Source organism: Papio anubis, chromosome 13, assembly GCF_008728515.1.
Source record: "Papio anubis isolate 15944 chromosome 13, Panubis1.0, whole genome shotgun sequence".
NCBI lineage: Eukaryota > Metazoa > Chordata > Mammalia > Primates > Cercopithecidae > Papio > Papio anubis.
In genome coordinates this window covers 25294864-25308106 of record NC_044988.1, presented here as the reverse complement: position 1 = coordinate 25308106, position 13243 = coordinate 25294864, and the positions used below count along the sequence as shown (strand labels likewise).

The 13243-nt window shown below is 40.8% G+C and overlaps 1 protein-coding gene across 1 annotated transcript; it reads right to left on the bottom strand.

Annotated features, from left to right (window-relative positions):
• Positions 1-1176: 1176 nt before the first annotated feature.
• Positions 1177-12955, bottom strand: C13H9orf57 (chromosome 13 C9orf57 homolog). The gene is made up of 4 exons (XM_031654139.1): positions 12825-12955; positions 11605-11713; positions 5881-6003; positions 1177-1807 (listed from the first exon to the last, which is right to left on the bottom strand). The coding sequence occupies exons 2-4, from the start codon at positions 11651-11653 to the stop codon at positions 1683-1685; spliced, it is 297 nt and encodes a 98-aa protein (XP_031509999.1). The 5' UTR covers positions 11654-11713; positions 12825-12955; the 3' UTR covers positions 1177-1682.
• Between the last annotated feature and the right edge of the window lie 288 nt (positions 12956-13243).

Sequence of the window (13243 nt, the reverse complement as noted above, 5' to 3'; positions counted from 1 at the left end):
CCTAGTTCTCCTCTCATTACATCCCCTGGATTGTGAATTAGGCTTGGGAAGCACTCTGGAGTTCGTGATGGAGTATGTGATCTTGTCATTCCCCACCACTGTGATATTGAGTAAATAAGGTAACATTAAAAAAGAAACTAAAGCCCAGCACAGTAGCTCATGCCTGTGACCCCAGCACTTTGGGAGGCCAACGTGGGTGGATTGCTTGAGCCCAGGAGTTTAAGACCAGCCTGAACAACATGATGAAACCCTATCTCTACAAAAAATACAAAAATTAGTGGGGGCGTGGTTATGTACACCTGTAGTCCCAGCTACTCAGGAGGCTGAGGTGGGAGGATCACTTGAGCCTTGAGAACTTGAGGCTGCAGTGAGCTGTGATCGCACCACTACACTCCAGCTTGGGTGACAGAGCAAGACGCAATCTTAAAAAATAAAATAAGATTAAATAAAAAACCCAAGAGAAAGAAAAGTTAAATTTTCATGAAATTCAGTGATCTAAGGTATCCACTCTTCATCAATGTGGCTATGGCAAAATATGACAGAATAAGGGGAACAGGATTTCAGTCTCAGGATGGAGACTTTTTTCCTCTTAGTTTCAGAGATATGGTCTAAGGAATATAGTTGAAACGGGCCTGAAGGGAAAAAATCTAGCTTTCTTGGACTTAAAACAAAATGCTTGTTTTTGTTCCAAGTTTACAGAGAAGCATTTGTTGAGGGCTCACTATGTGAATGTGGTCCTAAGTCCCGAGAAAAAGACAGACAAGAATTTATTGATATTTATTATTTATTTTTTGAATTTTCAAACTTCTGAAAATACAGAGAAAGACAGTTTTAAATGAAATTGTAAAATGCAGTACTCTTCCTGCTGCCAAAGTAGGGCATTGTAATAGAAGATGTAATGATCACAAAATGTGAAATGCAGTTCAAAGCACATCCCTACTCCTTTTAAATGCCCTGTGGTTGGGAACTTACTGCTCTGCTGACCTTAAATTGCTTCATCTGCCAAAACTGAACAAGCCAAAGCATTTAGGCATGGTTAAGGTGTGGAAAATTCAAAATTTGGATAAACTCGGAGGGAGACGGAAGAAATAAGGGCCAGCCCTACCGTAACCTGCCTCAGCTCTTTCCTGTTTGGGTTCATACTTTCCCCACAGGCCTGGTTTGCTGATTTATGGCTTTTTTTTTTTTTTTTTTCCTATAGTATATGTTAAATCAGTTTCTTCTATACCATAAACCACCCCAAAGGAGCAAGGCAGTTTGCTTTGGAAACCAAATGAATATTCTCAGGTCACTTATTGTGTTGTGAAACATTTGTAACCATATTTTGTAGGATTTTATTTGAGGAAATAAAAGTTGTCAGAGGTGACCTGCAGGTAGTTTGACTTGGAGAATCATTAACATTTTCGCTTCTTTGTAGCCTTGTGGTAGGAAGGTAAATTAAGCAGAAGGAGGAGAGGACAGAAACGGTGTTAAAAGGGATATTTCTCAGATGAGTTGGAGGTGGTGGGGGAGACATCGGGAATACTGAAAACCAAAGTCAATTTCAGACCAAAATTCCTTCCACCTACAAGGGTCTGAGGTTTCTGAAGTGGGCTAATTGCCAGTAGCCATCATTTTGTGATAGCCAGGTCAGGCTTCGAGACTGATTGATCTGCCAAGCATTTTAGATATGGGCCACTGACTCAGAAATTACACAAAGGACGATGGCAGCAGTGAGTAGATACAAGTTCATGCCGTTTGATAGTTCTCTTGAAGCACTCTGTTATATTCTTTGTGCAGCCTTTAACTGAATACCATTCAATGCCACCTGACAGAAAGAAAAGAGGTAAGGAAATTTCTTGGGAGGTGCAACCTATGTGACCTCAGATGCTGCAGATAACTATTAGGTTAAAAAGAATACTAAGCAAAAACTTTAGTTTTATCAAGATACGAATCTAGCATGTCCACCATTAAGAATGGTTCATTTCATTATTTTACCTTTAAGAGCTCCCACTTAGACTATTGTAGTTGGGTACATTGCATACACAAGCTTTGAAACCGTAAAACAAAAAAGCTTTCAAACTGAGATTATAAAAGCCATGCAATGGCCATTGACTATGTAGAATTTCTGAAGTGCTAGCTGTTTTGAAGCTTCCTGATAATCATCCCTCAGTTTTACCTAGGTCGTGAATTTTTCAAAAGGCTGAATGTGCAGAAGCATCCTTTAGATGTGTTAAGTGCCTCTCAGAAATGGAGGTGTATGCATGACCTCACTTAATTCCTTCCCCGATTAAAGAAGTAATGCATGTTCACTGTAGAAAATACAAAAAATGCACACAAGTACAAAATAAGTGACAGTAACATCCTGTAAGTCTACCACCCCAGCTTCAGTTGTAGGTAGGAGGACAAAAGGATCAATTCCCCAAAGCAAAACGTGATGATTGCTAACTTGGACAAAACAGTGGTTTCTCAGCTGGGGATGATTTTGCTCTCCCTTTCCCAGGACATCAGGTAATACCCAGAGACATTGTTATTATCAGAACTGGTAGGGGCGGCAGGGTGGGGTCGCAGGTGCTCTTGGCATCTAGTGGGTAGAAGCTACGATGCTGCTGTACATCCTACAGTACCATTGCAAAGAATTCACCTGCCCAAAAATGTCAATAGTGCAAAAGTTGAGAAACCCTATTGATAAAACTATCAAAAGCATGAAGTTCAGTTGTTTGTTTCGCATCAGTGTGAATGGCAAAATTCCCAAATCAGGAAACTGCTCTTCCCAACATTGTAGTCATTCCAGGCTTTTGACCCATCAAGAACTATTGTTAATATTTTGTTGAATAAGCTTCCAGGCTCTTTCTTATACGTAGAGTATTTTAATCCTAATTCTGGTGTCCATCTGGCTAGATGACTCTGGCCACATTCAGGAAGAGAAGAGCCAATATCTCATGGGCCCAGGGGGTCTGAATATCTTTCCCATTCCATAAAGAACGGGCTGTGACTAGCAGACGGGAGAACTGACCTTAGAGAGGGGACCTAGACTAGAAAGACTGAACAGAACTCAAGTAACCCTCTTAATACCAAAACACCTTGCGATGTTACGCCATGATTCTTATCCTCTCTCCAAACTAACTTTGATCCCCTCTAATTTTTGTTCTTTCCTTCCAATTCCACAGAAAAATTGTTTTGTGAATTTTTATTCATCAGTGGTATACTGACCGTACTTATTGGCAACTGAGTTTTTTCCCACTCAATATATATTAGAGATTCCTCCATGTTAACAAAGGGATCTAGTTCATTCTGAGTGTTGCTTAGCACTCAAAGGCCTGCGTATAACACAGTTTAATGAATAGTTCCCTATAGATGAACATTTAGGTCATTTCTTTCTTTTTCTTTTGTTTTTTTTTCAGATGGCGTTCTCTTTTGTTGCCCAGGCTGGAGTGCAATGGCACCATCTTGGCTCACCGCAACCTCCACCTCCCGTGTTCAAGCAATTCTCCTGCCTAAGCTCCCCGGGTAGCTGGGATTACAGCCACCACACCCGGCTAATTTTGTATTTTTAGTAGAGATGGGATTTCTCCATGTTGGTCAGACTGGTCTCGAACTCCCCACTTCAGGTGATGTGCCTGCCTCGGCCTCCCAAAGTGCTAGGATTACAGGCATGAGCCACCGTGCCTAGACCATTTAGGTCATTTATATTACTTTGCTATTAAACGTAATGCTGCAATGATAACCTTGATAATGTGTTAAATATAAATATTTTTCTGCAGTAGATACCAAGAAATAGAATTGCTTTATCGAAGGCTGTGTTTATTTAAAATTTTAATGGAAATTCACAAATTGTCTAAAAAGACGCTGAACCAATCTAAGCTGTCATTGAAAATGCATGAGCATTCCCATTTCCCATACTGTCACTAACTCCTGATATAATAAAACTTTCATATTTTTTACCAATCTGATGGGTTAAAAATATTATATTGTTTTCATAATTTGCATTTCCTTGATTTTTACTAACAAGATTGAGCAGGCTTTTATATTTGTAGGTTACTTATATTTGTTCTTCTGGGACCACCACTTTTAATAAGGTATTTACTCTTGATTTCAAATTTTTAAAATTGTTGTTTCAAAGCTTTTATTCTGGATAAATATTAATTTTTTCCCTGTTGTTTTTTATATTTCTTATATTTTCTACGATTGTTGGGCTTTTTAAAATTGTTTTTGAAGTTTTTTATTCTGGATAAATATTAATTTTTTTCCCTGTTAGCTATATTTCTTATATTTTCACCCAGTTAATTCCTTATCTTTTACATTTTGGAATTATCACACATTTTATAAATGTTAAAATCTTCATATATTCAAATGTATTCATTATTTCCGTTACAACTTTGGGGTTTAGGATTTTTTTTTTCTTTTTTTGACAGTGTCTTACTCTGTCACCCAGGCTGGAGTGCAGTGGTTCAATCTTGGCTCACTGCAACCTCTGCCTCCTGGGCTCAAGCAAGTTTCCTGCCTCAGCCTCCATGCTGAGTAACCGGGAAAACAGGTGCGAGCCACCATGCCCGACTAATTTTTGTATTTTTTTTTTTTTGTAGAGACAAGGCTTCTCCATGTTGCCCAGGTTGGTCTTGAACTCCTGAGGTCAAGCAGTCCACCCACCTTTGTCTTCTAAAGTGCTAGGATTATAGGCATGAGTCACTGTGCTGGGTCTGGATTTTGGATGTTAAAGAGCCTCCCTCCCTCCCTTCCTCCCTCCCTCCTTCCCTCCCTTCCTTCCTTCCTCCCTCACTTCCTCCTCCCTCCCTTCCTTCCTTCCTCCCTCACTTCCTCCCTCCCTCCCTCCCTCCCTCCCTTCCTTCCTCCTTCACTTCCTCCTCCCTCCCTCCCTCCCTCCCTTCCTTTCTCCCTCACTTCCTCCCTCCCTCCCTCCCTTCCTTCCTTCCTCCCTGCCTCCCTCCCTCCCTTCCTTCCTTTCTCTTTCTCTCTTTCTTTCTCTTCCTTCTTTCCTTCCTTCCTTCCTTCCTTCCTTCCTTCCTTCCTTCCTTCCTTCCTTCCTTTCTTTCTTTCTTTCTTTTTCTTTCTTTCTTTCTTTCTTTCTTTCTTTTCTTTCTTTTCTTTCTTTCTCTCTCTCTTTCTTTCTTTTTTTCTCTCTTTTTTTTCTTTCTTTTTTCTTTTTTTTCTCTCTCTTTCTTTTTTTCTCTTTCTTTTTCTCTCTCTCTCTCTCTTTTTTTTTTTCAAGACATGGTCTCATTCCATTGTTCAGGCTAGAGTTCTGTGGCGTGATCACAGCTCACTGTGGCCTCAAAGTCCTGGGCTCAGGTGATCCTCCCACCTAGCCTCCCCGGTAGCTGGGACTGCTACAGGTGTGCGCTACCATACCTAGCTAACCTCCTTTCTTTCAAACTTAAAATCTTTCCCAGTATTTTCTTCTGATGTTTCATTATTTGGATTTTTATGTTTTGGAGAAGGCCAGCTTCATGGGCATGCAACTGGTGCACAGGGCCCAAGTTTAGAAGGGCTCTGAAAATTGTGTATTACTTTTTTGTGAGGATGTGAGTGGTGTGAATGAGACAGTATGTAGATTATTAGGAATGTGTGCTCTGGAGTCAAAGTACTCACATTTGAATCTTGTCTATAAGACTCATTAGCTGTGTAACCGTGCAAATTACTTAATCGTTCATGTCTCAGATTTCTCATCTTTAAAATGGGGATAGTGAAAAAATAAAAAATAAAAATAAATAAATAAAATGGGGATAGTGACAAGATCCATCCAGCTCTTTTCATTGTTTTGTTGGTGTAATGTAGCCCTGGTAAAGACCTTAGTGTAGCATCTGGCATATGAAAGTTTGTTGTGATAAGCATTTTCCCTGTACTTATTTTAATTAAAATTTTTAAAGTGTCAAAACTTACCTTTAATGTGGACCACTTTTTTACAGTACTGAGCAGGTTTTGCCTGGCAGGTTCCCAAGTCTAAAAGACATCCATGGAAGGGGATTGCAAGATTGCATGCTCTGCAAACCAAACCTCCAACATCTCCAAGTATAGGGGCAGAAAAATAAGGAGAAAGTAGTGATAGATATGAGAGAGAAAAAGAGGAAGGAAGAGAGATCAAAACAATAAAGTAATGATTTCTGACTTTATATGTGTGTGTGTGTGTGTGTGTGTATATATATATATATATATATATTTTTTTTTTTTTTTTGAGACAGGGTTGTATTCCTGTTACTCAGGCTGGAGTGCAGTAGCGCGATCTCGGCTCACTGCAACCTCCGCTTCCCGGGCTCAAGTGAGTGATCCTCCCACTTCAGCCTCTCAGGTAACTGGGACTACAGGCACATACCCACCGTGTCCAGCTTTTTGTATGTTTAGTGGGGAGACGGGGTTTCGCTATGTTGCCCAGGCTGGTCCCTCTGCTTCGGCCTTCCAAAGTGCTGGGATTACAGGTGTGGGCCATTGTGCCCCAGGAAGTAAGCAATACTTTAAAAATTCTAAAACCTTACGTAAATTATTATTATTTTTTTTTTTGAGATGGAATTTCACTCTTGTTGCCCAGGCTAGAGAGCAATGGCGTGATCTCGGCTCACTGCAACCTCCACCTCCCAGGTTCAAGTGATTCTCCTGCCTCAACCTCCCGAGTAGCTGGGATTACAGGCGCGTGCCACCACGCCCAGCTAATTTTTTGTATTTTTAGTAGAGACGGGGTTTCACCATATTGGTCAGGCTGGTCTCAAACTCCTACCTCAGGTGATCTACCCGCCTCGGACTCCCAAAGTGCTGGGGTTACAGGTGTGAGCCACCACACCAGGCTAAAATTATTTTTTATTTTGAGAATTTAATGAGGGAAATTTCGAAGCATATACTATATTTATGAATTGGAAGCACCTTGAACTGTAGTAATCAGACAGGAGCCCATGTGGTCTAAACAACTCAGCTGGTTAAAATTCATTCAGTTCCTCAGTGCTTAATTAAATCACACCAAATTTATTTTACCAGAAAATTTAATTTCAGCTACATATTCACTGTTAGGGCTTAATTTCAGTGCCTAAGGTAGCACATTATATGTAGTCAGTTCTTCATGAATACTTATTGCTTCATTAATGTTTACATATTGGTTATCTTCCATACTCAAACTCAGTGGCTCGAAAATGTTATTCATTTTGTTTATGCAGAAATAGCCCAGAGATTCTTGAACTGGTCAATATTGGTAAGGTTGGAAGACATTATCTAGAAGATTGTTTTCCAAATGCTACTGTGCATCAGATTTATTTAAGCAGATTGAATAAACACACAGATTCCCAGAGCCCCCCAAAACCTGAATTAGAATCTATGAAAGGTGGGGCTTGATAATTTGTATTTTAGATATGGAGAAATAGCTGAGGGGCTATGATTTAGCTCTCAACATCTAGACCAATGCTTGTGAATCTATGATTCTTCCAATTCAGGGATCTTTCTTTTTTTTAGAGACAGAATCTCGCTCTTTTGCCCAGGCTGGAGTGCAGTGGTGCGATCTCGTTTGTCTCACTGCAACCTCCACCTCTCTGGTTCAAGTAATTCTCCTGCCTCAGCCTCTCGAGTAGCTGGGACTACAGGTGCCTGCCACCACGCCCAACTAATTTTTTGTATTTTAGTAGAAATGGGGTCTCACTGTGTTGCCCAGGCTGGTCTCGAACTCCTGAGCTCAGGCAATCCACCCACCTCAGCCTCCTAAAGTGTTAGGATTACAAGCGTGAGCCACTGCGCCTGGCCTTAGGGATCTTTCTTTCAGAAGCAGGGAGCTTTGGCCAGTGATAGAGAACTGATCACCATTAAAAACAGCTCAGATTGTTAAAAGATTCTTTTGAAATTGAGCCAGAATTTCTCTGAGTGCTCACAGTTTCCATCTTCCACTATATAATGACCACTGCCGTGTCACTCCTGTTCATTGATGGCCCCAAAGAAGGATTTACCAGATGTTTTCTGCAGTGTGTTTTATATCTCCTCTGCCATGTTGGGAGATAGAGGAGATCATTTTTAATAGAAAACAGTCTGGCTGATGAAGCTAATTAACCTTTGTTGATGATTTTCCCCAAGCTCAACCTCATCTAAAGACACTTGGGAAATTTCATGTTGGTTCTGCCACTAAGCATGACAGACTTTCCATTCAAAATCAATGATCAATCAACATTTTTGAGAGATGGAGTCTTGCTCTATGCTTGAGCTGGAGTGCGTGGCGGATCTCAGCTCACTGCAAACTCGCCTCGGGGAGGTTCGCCATTCTCCTGCCTCAGCCTCCGAGCAGCTGGGACTACAGTGACCATACTTTTTCGCCCGGCTAGGTTTTCTTGTATTTTGTAGCCAGAGACGGGGTTTCACCATGTTAGCCGGATGGTCTCGTGATCTCCTGACCTGTTGGGCATCCGCCCGCCCTCGGCCTCTCCTAAGGAGTGCTGGGATTACAGGCTTGAGCCACAGCGCCCGGCCCCTGGACTGTTTTCCTTGGTGAGATCTGTTGCAGAGTTTCTCTCCCCTCCTCTCCAGACTGTCTCTCTTTCTGAACATTCCACACGCACCCAACAACCATAGCCTTCTCCTTCCTGGGGAGAAACCTTGACCCTGACGTGCTTCCTGTGCAGAAACAGAGATGATGTGCTGCATAACTTCTGGGCCTTTTTGCTGTCATTGTTCAGTTTTCTTACTTACAAATATGTTCCTGGATCCCATTTCTTTCTTCCAGTCTCTTTTGGTTTGAACATTTACTGAATTTTAATGTCTTTTATATCTACTACATAATATATTCCAGTTTGGCAACTAAGTTTGATGCTTCCAGGTTAAATGTGATAAATTAATTCTGAGTGTGCTAATCTCTTATTACTTTATTGAGCTGACAAGAGACAGATCTGTATATACATATTATTTAAAATGCATATATAATTCATATATATATGTGTGTATGTGTGTTATATATATATATTGGGGGTGGTGGGGAGGAGGTGGAGCCTCCTCTGTTTGCCCAGGCGGACTACAGTGGCGCAATTTCTGCTCTCCTGAAACCTCTGCCTCATGCAGGTTCAAGAGATTCTCCTGTCTCAGCCGCCTGAGTAGCCAGGATTATAGGCGTATGCCACCACCATTCCCTGGCAGCTAATTTTTGTGTATTTTTAGTAGAGATGGGGTTTCACCATGTTGGCCAGGCTGGTCTTGAACTCCTGACCTCAGGTGATCCACTCCCCTTGGCCCTCCCAAAGTGTTGAGATTACGGACATGAGCCACTGCACCCGGCCTATAATTCATATATACATATATTTAAACTTATAAATCATGATGATGTGATCCTTTAAAATAACCACCCCTTACTTCATGGGCAGTCCTGCAAACCAGGTAAGTACCAACAACAAAATTTCTCTTTATGCTGAATTTTCTTCTTTTGCCCATACCTCTTTCTTGTGTCCAGCAAAATTAATGCAACCCCTGAATTATTTTCTCATGACACCCAAGACACAAGATGTTTTCTTATGATTTTTCATCTATACATATGCTTCCTTCCACATTCTTGATAGAACAGTATGAGGACTTCAAATGCAGCAGAGACCTAAGCTCTACAATTTGAATTTCTTGCTGCCCTCTCTGCAAGGGGTAATCAGAACTCTATGGTGCACTGTATTTAGTAATGAGGGTAGTGTGGGAAGCAGAGGCCAGAGACTTGTGTTCCAGATGTGGTGTGTTTAACTTGCATAGAGTTTTCAAAAATTGTGTTAGTTGTCAACATTTAAAAATCGGGAGAGTTCTCCTAAGAATCTGAGATTCTGGCTTCTCCTGAAGAATCAGGAGATTTGGCAATCTTGGGTTCTGCTTTCTCTGTGGCAGCAAACATCTGCAGCTGCATACCAGCTACCCTTCCTTAGAAGAGCTTTTCTTCTTGTGTAGCTAGCTGGCTTCCCTCATTTATATTAGGTGGCCAGAAACTTTATGAATGTGAGTTGGTGACCCCAGTATTTGATATCAAGTCTCCAAGTCTCAATACACATGCTCCTCCCCTTATGATGGAGTTACGTCCAGACGGAGTCTCACACTGTCGCTCAGGCTGGAGTGCAGTGATGTGATCTTGGTTCACTGCAAGCTCTGCCTTCCGGGTTCACGCCGTTCTCCTGCCTCAGCCTCCCGAGTAGCTGGGACCACAGGTGCCTGCCACAATGCCTGGTTGTGTTTTTTTTTGTATTTTTAGTAGAGATGGGGTTTCATTGTGTTAGGCAGGATGGTCTCGATCTCCTGACCTCGTGATCCGCCTGCCTTGGCCTCCCAAAGTGCTGGGATTACAGGCGTGAGCCACCGTGCCCGACCTTGAAAATATCTTGTCAAAAATGCATTTAATACACCTAACCTGCCAAATGTCACAGCCCACCTTAAATATGCCACTTAAATTAGTACACACTTGGGCAAAATCATCGAACAAAAAGCCTATTTTATAATAAAGTGTTGAATATCTCATGTAATTTATTGAATACTGTACTGAAAGTGAAAAGCGGAATGATTGTATAGGCACTCGAAGTATGATTTCTATTGAATGCATATCACTTTTGCACCATCGTAAAGTTGAAAAACTGTAAGTGTGGAACCATCATAAGTCATATTTGAATTGTATTTATTTCTGGGATGCCCTGTAGATTCTTCCTACTGGTGTGGTCTCCAGACAATAGCATCAGCATCACGTGAGAGCTTGTTGGAAATGCAGAATCTCAGGCCTCACCTCGGACCTACTGCATCAGACTCACTTTAACCAGGTGACTCGTATGCACGTTAAATTTGTAAAGCACTGGTGTAGAAGCCACCATATCTTCCTCCTTCCTCTGCCACCCTCTCACTCTAAGAGACTGCTCTGTTAACTTCTGGGCACCATGTAGAGCATCTGTGTTCATTACCATCTCACCACTTCATTGAGGGAGAATTCCCATGATGGCACTTGCACATGTCTGTCTGGAGAGGTTACCATTATGAACATCTACCTAGTTTGAAAGGCCTTAAGAATTCTCTAAAAGGAATTTGAAAACTCCCTGTTATCTCTTTATGTGGTTCCTCTCTCTATGGAGGACTGTGAGAATTGGTGGAAAAGAGCACTTATAAAAGGGAAAGTGTTAGCAGGCCCCTATCTACACTTCTTTTGTTATGATTAATTCACTTACTTTGCCCTGCTTATAAGGGCTTCTGGACCAGTTTGGTTAGTTCTAGCTTAGTGACATTAATAGCAGTATGTGGTCCACCACCTCTCAGCTCAATTTCCTCACCTATAGAATGAGAAATAACAGCACCTAACTTAAAGAGCATGAGAATTAAATGAATTATTAATAATACTAACGAAATGTTTAGAACAGAACCTGAATGTATAAGTGCTCAATAAAGTGAGCTCTTATTATTAATCGAGTGCTTACTCAGGCCATGTTATAAGCGCCCAGAGATTGAACCCAGAGGTTAGCAGGCAGAGTCTGTTAGAGTCAGAAGGTGGTTACCAAGAGTACGTTTAGAGGAAAGAGCAAGAGAAGGTGGCTTCTACAGCAGTACTTTACAGATTCCCTTATTTAAGGTCACTCTCCACTTAGTCATATGGCAATTCTACAATTTATTAATCATTTTCTTTTAACTTATGCTTTCCTAACGACTTACCACCTAAGAGGCAGAATAAGATAACACCAGCAAAGACAATCCTTCTCATTCTGATTTCCAAGGCGAAAAGGAGATGAAAGGAAAGACACGTCCCACTGTTAAATCTTTTCTGGGGAAGCAATAAAGTTACACATTTATGTTAGCTATTTTAAAAAGGGAAAGGACTGGTTAAGTTTTGTTAATTTCATTAAAACAATATAAATAAGTTTATTTTATGAAGGAGGAAAAATAAGGTACCTGTCTTTATAAAAAATTCACCATATGGCTGGGCGCAGTGGCTCACGCTTGTAATCCCAACCCTTTGGGAGGCCAAGGTGGGTGGATCGCCTGAGGTAGGGGGTTCAAGACCAGCCTGTCCAACATGGTGAAACCCTGTCTCTACTAAAAATACAAAAATTAGCCAGGTGTGGTGGTGGATGCCTGTAATCCCAGCTACTTGGGAGGTTGAGGCATAAGAATTGCTTGAACCTAGGATGCGAAGGTTGCAGTGAGCTGAGGTCAGGCTACTGCGCTCCAGCCTGGGGGACAGAGCGAGACTGTTAGGAAAAAAAAAAAAAAGAAAGTCATAAAACTTCTAGTTCCAGAACATTTTAAGTTATCTTATTACCAAATATCACCTTCTCTCTTCACTTTTTCCTCAGAATTATAATGGTTTTATACAAAAATATGAAGTGAAATAGATGGTGTTTCTAGAATAATATCCTGTTAGAAATCCTTTTAACTATTGGCCAAAAGGAAAATACACATATTCATGCTTCTTTATGAATTATTCTTATTCTTATTATTATTATTGAGATGTACTCTCACTCTGTTGCCAGACTGGAGTGCAATGGCATGATCACGGCTCACTGCAACTTTGGCCTCCCAGGTTCAAGCGATTCTCCTGCCTCAGCCTCCCAGTAGCTGGGGATTACAGGAGCGTGCCACAACACCCGGCTTATTTTTGTATTTCTAGTGGAGACGGGGTTTCACCATCTTGGCCAGGATGGTCTTGATCTCCTGACCTCGTGATCTGCCCACCGTGGCCTCCCAAAGTGCTGGGATTACAGGTGTGAGCCACCATGCCCGGCCTATGAATTATTAATAATACTTTCACTGCAAAAGACCATATTTATGAGGGAAAAGCATGTGATAGTTAATGATAGTTAATACTTATTAAAATGAAGGGAAGAAATTGTAAGATTGGGTAAAGTATAATATTTCAGTTATTTATGACCTACCTATCTTTTTCATTAAGGTACTATGGAAATTTTCCTGGGTCTGAACTTCCTTAAAAGGATGAAAACGAGTACGATTTCTGATGTGATGAAGTCTGTTACAACGGAAAGCAACACTCTGATCCACTAGATTCCAAACGGTTTAAACAGTAAAAATTGACCAAGTAAATGTAAATATTTTTTCACTTGAACACTCTGATCTGTTTGGAACTTAATTTCCTTACTCATGAAATTAATATAATAAGGCTAAGTTGGTCAGTAGTTAAACTAACTGTAAATTTGGCTAAAGATTTCTATGTTCACTATGCAAAGATTAGGTAATTCAGAAATAGACAGCCTTGTGGGCATACTATCTATTTATTATGTGAAGTACTTGGTCTTGATTTTTAAAAAAAATATCATATAGTCTTTAAAGCAGAACT

What these genes read in the sequence shown, in the direction of transcription:
- C13H9orf57 (XM_031654139.1), bottom strand. Translation starts at nt 11,653, where the DNA reads ATGAGAAGGATTGTCTTTGCTGGTGTTATCTTATTCTGCCTCTTAGGT. An exon ending in CTTATTCTGCCTCTTAGGTG is followed by an intron (nt 6,004 to 11,604) that starts GTAAGTCGTTAG and finishes CTATACTTGGAG; the next exon opens with ATGTTGGAGGTTTGGTTTGC. An exon ending in AAAAGTGGTCCACATTAAAG is followed by an intron (nt 1,808 to 5,880) that starts GTAAGTTTTGAC and finishes TCTTTCTGTCAG; the next exon opens with GTGGCATTGAATGGTATTCA.